Source organism: Castanea sativa, chromosome 7, assembly GCF_040712315.1.
Source record: "Castanea sativa cultivar Marrone di Chiusa Pesio chromosome 7, ASM4071231v1".
In the NCBI taxonomy this organism is placed as follows: Eukaryota; Viridiplantae; Streptophyta; class Magnoliopsida; order Fagales; family Fagaceae; genus Castanea; species Castanea sativa.
Window position 1 is genome coordinate 13437507 of NC_134019.1, and position 10534 is coordinate 13448040.

Genomic DNA, 10534 nt, shown 5'->3' on the forward strand with positions numbered 1-10534 from the left:
TTGTGAATTCAAATTGAGAAATCCCTTAAAATTAAAGTAAATAAAAACAAAACCAACCAAAAGATGGTTTACCGCTAAGAATATATAACCTTTTTGCTTAAGAATATCAGACTAAGGGTTCGTTTGGATATAATTGAAAACTGAAAAACACTGTAGCAAAATAATTTTTTAATGTGTAAAAAACACTGTTCAAGCTAAAAATCACTGTTCATTGGCCTAAATTCACTATTCATGGCCAATGAACAGTGCATGGTGCGCGTCCCAGCCAACCAAAAAAAAAAAAGGAAAGGGCTGAAATCCAGATGCTGGGCGTTTCAGCCCTATCCAAATCCATCCTAAGATATCAATCGGTTTTTGATATAAGCTGAGATTGAATCTTAAATCTCTTATTCAACTATCAGAGATTTTACTAATTAAGCTAACTAGTAATTATCATTTAATGATGATATATAAGGCTAGGAGATTTGAATATAGAATATGAAATGAATGAATTTATTATATTAGAAAAATAGTGTTATTATATGGTGTGCAATGTGAGGTGGATGGCATATACCTTGGAGTCATTAGAATAAGCGAGGAAATTCTCCCCAAAGGTAGGACAATAATTTGTTGAGCCATGAAGTACGGTAGCATTTGAATTTGGGTTTGAGTAGCAGCCATTGAAACTTGATGAGAAATTTGTTGAGATTTTTTTAGTACAGAAATTTGTCAACTTAGGAAGAAAAATATCTTATCAAATAATTTATAATTAGTTTCACAACACTTCCTTGAAAAAAAAAAAAAATCTCACAACATTCAAGCAGAATACACAAAAGAAATTCTTAATGAAATAAAGTTCTATTAATACTGATGACATTACTCAAACTTTGCTTCGCTAATTATACCACTTTTCACTTCCACTTTTCTATGGTTGGGAAAAAGGGATTGTTGTAGCAATTATGTTTGTATTTGTGTTTGTGATGACGATGATGCTGAGATTTGGTTGAATTTGTGTGTAAAAGTTTTGCTTGAATCTGTGATTTGTATATATATATATATATATACACACAAATTTGGAACTACCCTTGAAGTCATGTGGATGGACTAGTGGAAAAGGACATCAATAGATCCTTTTGGCACCACCCAAGGATAAGGTGCAACTTGGCAGACGCAAGAAGAAGAGAAAGAGAGATCCTTCGGAACCCAAAACAAATATAGGATAAGCAAAGCTGGTACCATCATCAAGTGCTCTGAGTGTAAGAAGGGTTGGACGTAATAGCAAAACATGTCCTTTAAAATCCAAAGAAGAAAAGGTTTTTTCTTTTTTTGTTGAAAAAAGAAAAAGAAAAAAGACAAGGTTAGTTTTGTTCTGTATGTTATGTTTAATTTCTTGATGCTTATGTTTCTATTGTTTTGTTTGTTATAATGTTGGATACATTGTCTTACCAATGGTCAGAACTTCAGAAGACACCTACACAAAGTACAACAAGTGTTGGTGCATCACAACACAAGTATGGTGGTTACACAACAATGAGAATTTATATTTAACCTCCTAAACTATTCTTTCTGCAAAATTTACATCCAACCTTTTAGTTAGCTAATTTAGACTCACTACAATAATCAAATGACTAAATTGCCCCCGTTTTAATCTCTTAAAACATCACTTAACCCTCATTTGTCAATCTCTTGCTTTCATCTGCTACAGAAGTAGTAATTTATTAGTTCCTCTCTAGTCTCTCAATTGCTTCAGTCCTCTCAGTTTCTTGGCTCACTCCCTCAGTTCCAGATCCCAGTCCTAAAAAACACTTTTAGACTGAAATTACCCCAAATTCAAAACCTGAACTCGGTCTCTCCCTCAATTCCAGTTCGTGTGGAGCAATGATTTTGTGTTTTCTTAGGTCATTTTTCTTCATTTCAACATATATGTAAGTGCATATGTCATGGATAATATGAATTGAGGCAATAAGCACAAAGAGTGACTTGAACAAATTTATTATCCATGATTTTCATTTGATTTTATCACTTGTCAACTTCTATGACAATTGTAGCGCAAAACCCTGAAAAAATAAAAATTAATTAATTTTATGCTAATATTGGTTTCCAAATAAAAAAAAGGTAGAAAACTAGTAGACATATAGATATATAGCTAGGATCTGACTTTGCGTGTTTGCTTTGGGCCAAATTTGCCAAATAGCACAATTTTAACAAAATTTTAGAAGAATTGTTTAGCCAAAGTTATTCAGTTATGTAGCACATTTTTAGAACTCGAGGCGCGCCAAGCAATAGACCTCATACTACTTGGAACTCTAAGTTTGCCAAACTCGATTTTGAGTTAAAACTTGGAACTCAAGTTCCAAAAATGTGCTACATAATTAAATAACCTTATCAAGATGATTTTTTCCCTAAAATTTTGCTAAAAGTGTGCTATTTTGAAAATTTGGCCTTTGCTTTGTGCTAGTGAAAATGTAGATAATAAAGATTGATAGATAATACACAAAAGAAAGCTTTAATTTATCGCAATTCAAGCAACATGGCATTGTGCAGAGCAAATAGCTTATCTAAAGCACTAAACATGTTTCCTTTGTACCTTTTCATCATATTTGGAGTGAAGTTTTATTTACCTATCAAAAAAAAAAAAAAATTCTTGGTATTGTTGTTTGCTTCATGGATTAGAATTTTGTTTCTTATTGGATTGTAGGAGGGGGGTAAGTTTTGTTTATTGGTGTGATCTTGGAATTTGTGCGTATGGCAAACAGGTGTTGAATTGTCTAAAAACCGACATGAAAGGTTGTGATAGAAGAAGCAAGGTTAGAAGCGATGAAGAAGGATGAAGATGTCAAATATGAAGCATTGAGATAAATTGAAGCTCTGAAGTATCAATTGATGATGGATGTGGAAGTAGGCAAATGCAAAGGAGTTGTGAATAAATTGAAGCTGGCATCAATAGGGTCTTGGATGTTTTTTGTAGTTTGTTTGGTGTGTTTATGTATGCTGGCAAAACAAAAGCAGCCTATATGATGTTACCTTGATGCAACTTTTTGAATATTGATGTCCATGATAGTGGTGTATGAGTGTCTCAGAAAATGTAGCTTTATGTTATATTTTGGTGTAAAAAAAAAAATGTAACTTTTTTATGTTAGCTTTTGGTTTACCAGATAATTTAGCTTAATATTAACTTTGATAATCATTGGTTACCACCACCTACAAAATCTACATCACCTTATAGCAAACAACACCACCAATGATTAAGGTAGGTAAACAACACACTGCTGCATTTTATATAATATAAATCCCAGTTATTAAGGCAACCAACAACAACAACACTGTATATAATTTAAATTCCAGAATTGTTTCTAAAAAAATCTTTATCAAGCTTTGACATAATGAGTATTTCACTCTGCAATGACTTGTATTTTCAAGTCTAACCAAATAGGTATTCCCATAAGAGTTGCCCATGCTTTTGATGTAGCAATAGACAGATATATCACCTAAATATGCAATCTGCAAACATGCAGCACATAAAGCTGCAGAATTATATTCAGGACAAAAAAATAATTCTAGAATTACCTTTAGTTACATAATCTATATATCACTTAAAGCTCCAGAATTATCACTACCAAATGTATGTGTACTACATAAAACATATTATTGTTAATGCCTAGTTACATGTGCTCAAATTAAGGTTTCTTCTACTTCTTCTTCTTCTTCTTCTTCTTCTTCTTCTTAGACTGCTCTTTGACCTTTTCCACACGTTGACTGGTAGTACCACCACCAGCCGTTGAATCTCCAACACTTGTAGCAGCAACCATTAAATCTCCAGAACTTGCAGCAACAACCACTGCTTCTCCAGCCCTTGCAGTTGTTTCAGTTACAGCAACAGCACTTGTAGTAGCAACAATTCCGCCTCCAACACCTTGCTTTTTGTTAGCATTCTTCTTATTCTGCATCACAACATTATATTAGTTATAGCTGAGTAAACAACAATCATATTAAACTATTATTAAACCTGCATTATAGCAATCGCATTATTGTTATTAAACCTACAATATAACCTACAGCTAGGAGAACAAAAATAAGAACACCGAATCGTTAGATTCGGTTTAGTTTGGCGGTTGTGTATTTGCTATTTTGCCTTGTTTTAGGGCACAATTTGTACTGAGGGAAAGTATTTTCTGGGAAAATTTGAATTTGTTTTTGATTGTAAATTTTATGTGGTTTGCACATTTTAGATCAAGATGGATAGATTTGAGAATAATTCCTCAATTCTTATGATTAATTTTTTTTTTTTTTTACTTATCCTCTGTTTGGTTGCCAAGAAAAGTTGGGAGAAAAGAAAATCTGCTAGTTAGATTTTGTTTCGGTGTTCTTATTTTTGTTCTCCTAGCTCTGGTTGTTTTGAGAGAAAATAGAGTAATTACAGATTGGTAAGCGGATTTGAGTGTCTGAATCAGAGCATGACGTTTTGGATCCTTCCAATGTCGCTTTTGACGACATGGAATCCGAATCATAGTCCAATGATTTGCCAACGATTTTCATTCTATGATTTCCTTCTTTCTGTGTGAGTGAGTGAGGTTTTGTGGTGTGTTCGAAGAAAGGGGTTTAGATTTTGTCTGTTTGGTAGTTGAGAAAATGCCAGAGAAAATGAAGGAGAAAAGTTTCCGTTAGATGCAAGAAGTGGAGAAAGTGACGGCTGGTTAGCATTTATTTATTTATTTTTAGCATGTTAGGTTTTACGTTTTAGGCTTTTAACTGTTTCAGATGGGTATTTAGTTGAACTTAAATTACCCGTTTGGCCTTATCCATTTAATTTGAATATTTAATTGGGTTAGGTTAAGATTTACCCAAATTAAGTAGATTATTAAATGGATTAATAGGTTTGGAAAATGTAATTTCTCAAAAAATTATCTATTCCCTAGTTTCATTTATTTCAAAAGTCAAACATTGATACTTCGTGTTAAAACATAAAACATCTAAATAATAAATGTTTTTAGGATGTGGGATAAAGTCAGGTATCAAGTTTCTAAGAGAAAATTTTACATATGTATACACGAGGTGGAAGCAAATGCCAGTATAGTTGCAGTTCTTATGCTGAGATCAAACTCTTTTTATTTTGTATTAAAAAAAAAAGACAGAACTTTGCACAGAATTAATGCTTATTACAATAAAGTAGGACTTACCGATAACTTATCCCAACGATCTGTCAAAATCGTAAGGGATTCTGCTACACTTATCCCACAATCTTTGATGTTTTTAGGATTGCCTAGCAATGACTTGAATTCTTCATTACTATGAACACTTTCAAGTAAATTCTGCAAAGTCAATATAAAAAATGATAAGACAAATGCTAGATAGGTACACAAGGAAAGAGGACAGATAGGAATAGAATTTTGATGGAAGCATACTCTGTGTTTCTTTAGAATTTCCTCTTTTCTTTTCTTTTTTAAGTCTGGATCGTCCTCTAATAAGCTGCTATAGGCAGTTTCAAACATTCCTTTTACATCACCGTCAGCATTCAGAGCATACTTGGGTAGAAAAAGTGCTATGAACTTTAAAAACCTGAAATATTTTACAGATATTATGAGTGGTATATGAGCGTGTATTGGCAAAAAGCAATTTATCAATCATATTTACCTCATTAAAAATTTGATGCATTTTGTAGATGTGCCGCTGACATTGTCATCTTTGAGCATCTCCTCCAATTTTCTGTATTTGAATTGATCTTGTAGAAACTTTGATTCCACTGTCTGCAATAAGGAAGAACACTAATACTCAACTCTTCCAACGGTGAATGACGGGGTCAATTTTGTTTAGTGGAGTTCCACTGGTGGTTGACTTGATTGTTCATTTATATTCTATCAATGGCATTCTGCTAGAGCTGATCTAACTAATGTAGGATATGACTGGTAACAAAAATAAGAGATGACTATGCTTGATGGAAGGTTTTGAGTTTGATACAAGAAGAAATTAATAGAAGACTTTTGGAATAAGAATTAATAGGATGTATTTGGCATGATATAGTTTGATGCTTCTCATAGGGCCAAGGTGGACCAATCATATGCTAGATGAGAAATTGCTATGCAAAATGAGTTGGCCCATACGAAACAGCGTTAAACCTAGACCCGTAAGTTGAGCTTCAATAGTTAATGGGATGAACTTACAATAATTTGTTTCTTGATCGTGGTCACAAGACTTGAAATGGCTACGCTTTTATCAGCCTTCATATCTGTCATGTAGATATAGATAGAGTTTGAATAATCAATGCAAACTGACCTCAAGGAATTCATACGCCAAAACGCATAGATATAGATAGAGTCTACTTCTCGCTTTTACTATTTGTCATATAAGTTCAAAGTTCAAACACCTGGTGAAGGAAGATTAATCAAGCAAACCATAATAAACTCAATTCTGTTTGTTTTCTATAATAACTTGTTACATAGCTTTGTCCTTCCTAATTTTGTCATATAAATGTCATTGCGTCTTTCTCACTTCAAAGAGGATGTTTTACATGGCGCACACACACACCACAAAGTATCATCAAGAGATGACCTCCCATACCTATGAAGGAGAGAAATGATCTGCAAATTTTCAAGAAAGGCTGTGTTGCGAAATCATCATTATCCAAGATGCAAAGCTTCAAAGTAGCTCTCCATTGGCTGAGTAGATCTCCTCCATACTTCTCACTAATATATTAATATACAATTATCAATTAATTAGCACAAGAAAACAAATGCCTTTTATTAAAGAATATCCCATAACTCAATCTGATGGATTTAACACCTTATTTATTTTGTTCTTCCAACAGTGGGTAAATTTATCTATCTCCTAGGAAGGTATTCTTCAAGAGACCATATATATCACAAAACACTTGTGATACGCATATAAATCTACAAATATTGAATCATGTTCTTACAATTAATTACAAGAACACTTACTTGCTTTGATCCCAAACATCTATTCCCTCACTAATCATAAGTGAGAACAGTCTCGTCCACAAATCTGGGAAGAAAATCTTCAACTGTTTCCCCACTTCCTCGCTAGTTTTCTGTAACAATATAAACAAACTTCAATGTATAGTATTTATAAAGTGATAAACACGCATTAAAAAATGATAAAAAAATGTTATTACTAAAAATTGTCTACATATAAATCATTCATTTATGATCATTCTATTTCATTTCCTTATGAACTCTTACACGCACCCAAATCAACTTGGACATCTCTTGGAAATTTGATAAGCATTCTATCTACTTTTGTCATAAGCAAACCAAAAAAAAAAATTGAAGAACTTCTCCCACTCTCACTGCCACATGTGATATTAATCTATCATGACTTCTACAAAAGAAATTGCTGAAAGAAAGTTAAAGGACAATCATATAATATGCATTTAGTTAACAAAAATAAATAAAGATTTGAAGAACTTCTCTCACTCTCATTGCCACATGTTATATTAACCTACACATGACTTCTACAAAAGAAATTGATGAAAGAAAGTTAAAGGGTAATCAACTAATGTGCATGCATTGAATAATGAATAAAAAAAGATAGGCATATAAGAATACATACATATTGCCCATCATCATTAATGTGTATTATGACATTCCGAGAGAAAGTAATCTGGCTGGATGCAGTATTTGGGTAACTTCCTTTCTTGTGGTCATAGTTGTACACTTTCTTATATTCTTCATATTTCTCAACTTTTGTTGCTATGTAATTAACTTCCGAATTTGGGTCACTTTTGTTCACGTTCACCACCTTATATTCTGGTTCTTTCAGTCTTCTCGCTTTCTTATCTTCTTCATCTCTATATTGAGCATCATATTTATTTTTCCAATCTGATGATTTTCTCTCATACTTTAGTAACCGAAGTGATGATACTACGAAATCCAATCTCTCTTGAGACGTCAACAATATCGGATGATTTATCAAATAAAGAAGTTTGCCCCTTCAAAAAGTAAAAGGTAAAAATAATCAGAAAAGAAACTGACTTAGACATTGAAAACATAATTTTATGCACATAAGAAAACTTATTTGTTTCAACATAAAATATTTCCCGACAAAAAAAGTTTTCAACTAAAATTGTATGAGGAAAATAAGTTATTCTCAAGTGGAAGATGAGTTTTAGTTGATTTTGTTTGGTTGAAAAATTTCACAACATGAAGATAAAAGATCACTATTTAAAATGAATGTATTACCATTTTCTAAGATTTTATTGGTGTTTTCAATTAATCCTATTTTTTTTTTTTGTTGACTATGATTTTCAGTGTACCAAATATTGAAAAATAAGAAAAATATTTTCAAGAAAGTACAGTACTTTATACTAATCCAAACAGGTTTAAATGTAAATGAGTACTTACATTGGCATTGTTTTCATATGAGAGTAGAAATCGATCAACTCCTTATTGTTAGAATCATTTCCCAATAAGTCTTTCACTATATTTTGTAATTGATCCCTTAGCTTACTCACTCCAAGTTCATTTGAGATTCTCATCAATTTGGCACGACCATTAATAATAGCAATGTCTTGAATCTTTAGTTCTCCCATATATCCTTGATTTACCAATTGAATAGCACCAACTATAATGTCCCTTCAAATATGAAATTAAAAAAAAAAAAAAAGTGACCAATAATCATTATATCACATGGTAATTTTACAAAGATCAAGAAAATAAATAATCATCTATTTTCATACCTTACAATGATCTTGTACTTATCATCCAATAGATCATCACAAGACCAAATCCCGGTATTTTTCTTTTTAAATTGGTCTAACGTGGAATCTATTTTCGGCACCACTAGCCAAACGTTGGGTTTACTACTTATAACCATGAGAGGATTAACAAATTCAGCCGTGCGAAGTCTTTGGAGAAGACTTTGGCTCATCTGTGCTTTTTCAATAGTATCATATCGAATAAATGATACAACATCACCACTCAAGGTACCATGACAAACAGCTCCACCAGTGTTTGAAATTTTGTACTCAAGTGTTACTGTGCCTTTTTCCTGTAGTAAATAGAGAAGAATACACAACTTTCAATTTAAAATAGAAAGCAAAGCAACAATTTAGGGAGGTGCAGTGAATACAAGATAAGTTAATCAATTATCAATTTGCATTTAAAGAATGATTTATTATGATTTTTTTAGATATGCTTTTGGTTTAACTAGTATGATTAGAAATAAAGATCAATATGATGGACAGTCATACGAAAGTGGTCTAAATTTGAGTGTGCATTTCCAAAAAAAACTTTACCAAGATGAAGAAAAAACTACCATTTCATTTCAGGATTTTGATGTATAGTAAGAATGAAAGTAAAATCACACACATGCATATAAGAAGTGTAATTTAAGAATAAGAAAAATGTGGGGGACTGTGAAAATGTCAACTATTAAATTTAAGATAATTCTCAAAGTTATCAAAAAAGTAAGTTAGTATTTTTTTAAGTACTTTTGTAATTTATTTGTATATGCTAGCAGTTATTGAAGCATCAGTTACGTTAACTGTAAAAGGAAAATCAAAATCAATTACAATATATGAAAATCTACCTAAATAAATACTCCCTTCTCAAAAAAAAGAAAAAAACCTTAAATAAATACTCCTTTTGTTTTTTTTTTTTTTAAAGCATACCCCATGTATTATATATGTATATTGTCAGCTAAAGGAAGGCTAGGAAGAGATTTGTTCCCTTTGCTGCCAGAACTGCCAGTATCATCATGTTAATCATATCCCATAAATTTTGTTTGTAATTAATGGAGCATAAAAATAAATCTTGCCATTTGGGGTTCTTTCAATGAACTCTTTGGTAAACCTGTCAAACAAAAAAGAAAAAAAAAAGAGAGAGTCAAGTTTTGTATAAAGCAAGTATAATTGAAAAGAAATAAAATAGTGGTGGAAGCATGGAAAATGAGCCTGAGCTTACCGGAAACTCCGGCTGACAAAGGTATCGAACACTTCGGCAATGGTGGAAATTCATCATTCTTATTTTCATCACCTTGCACTCTCACGCTTGGAGTTGGAGTTGGAGAGCTTGATGTAGAATCCTCTTTTTGGGAACTCGAAACATTTTTAAATAGTGAGACATATGAACCCCTCATTTTGGGTGCCGCGCCGCTTTGCAGTTGTTTCTGAAGAGAGCTTGTCTGTCAAAAAAAAGAAGAAGAAGAGAGCTTGGACGTAGAACTAGGACTTGAGGTTTGGTGGAACTAGACGTAGTTGTTGGATGGTGGCAATTCTAGCATGGAGGGTTTAATTGGCAAAAATAGTTATTTTTTTTATTATAAAAAAAACGTTAATATATTATTAAATATGACAGGTGGGATGTGGGACCCTACTAATGCGTTGCCGTTTCGAATGTTCTGCCCCGAGTAAGTATTTTGTCTTTTTCTTATTCATTTCCGTCTTCATGTCTAATCAAGACTGAAGATTAACGAAGCCTTTCCTCTTCCAAATTTCCAATATTTTTCTGCGACTTGTCAACGAATTTTTTTTTAATTATTTATTTTCTTTGCGTGTTGAAGTCTAAATGCGCAATATTACTGTTAGATGATTTTGTTTTTATTA

The 10534-nt window shown here is 32.3% G+C and overlaps 1 protein-coding gene across 1 annotated transcript; it reads right to left on the bottom strand.

Annotated features, from left to right (window-relative positions):
* Positions 1-3439: 3439 nt before the first annotated feature.
* Positions 3440-10068, bottom strand: LOC142643991 (uncharacterized). Its single transcript, XM_075818687.1, has 12 exons — positions 9894-10068; positions 9748-9782; positions 8669-8979; positions 8334-8564; positions 7543-7921; positions 6912-7021; positions 6535-6659; positions 6138-6202; positions 5611-5723; positions 5382-5535; positions 5157-5288; positions 3440-3920 (listed from the first exon to the last, which is right to left on the bottom strand). Exons 1-12 carry the CDS (start codon positions 10066-10068, stop codon positions 3669-3671), a joined length of 2082 nt encoding a protein of 693 aa, XP_075674802.1. The 3' UTR covers positions 3440-3668.
* Positions 10069-10534: the final 466 nt, after the last annotated feature.

Excerpts from the sequence above, each read along its gene's own strand:
- LOC142643991 (XM_075818687.1), bottom strand. The coding sequence starts at position 10,068 with ATGAGGGGTTCATATGTCTCACTATTTAAAAATGTTTCGAGTTCCCAA. Across the intron at positions 6,203-6,534 it reads ATCATTTCTCTCCTTCATAG|ATATGAAGGCTGATAAAAGC; the intron begins GTATGGGAGGTC and ends TCTACATGACAG. Across the intron at positions 5,724-6,137 it reads CGATCAAGAAACAAATTATT|ACAGTGGAATCAAAGTTTCT; the intron begins GTAAGTTCATCC and ends TCCTTATTGCAG.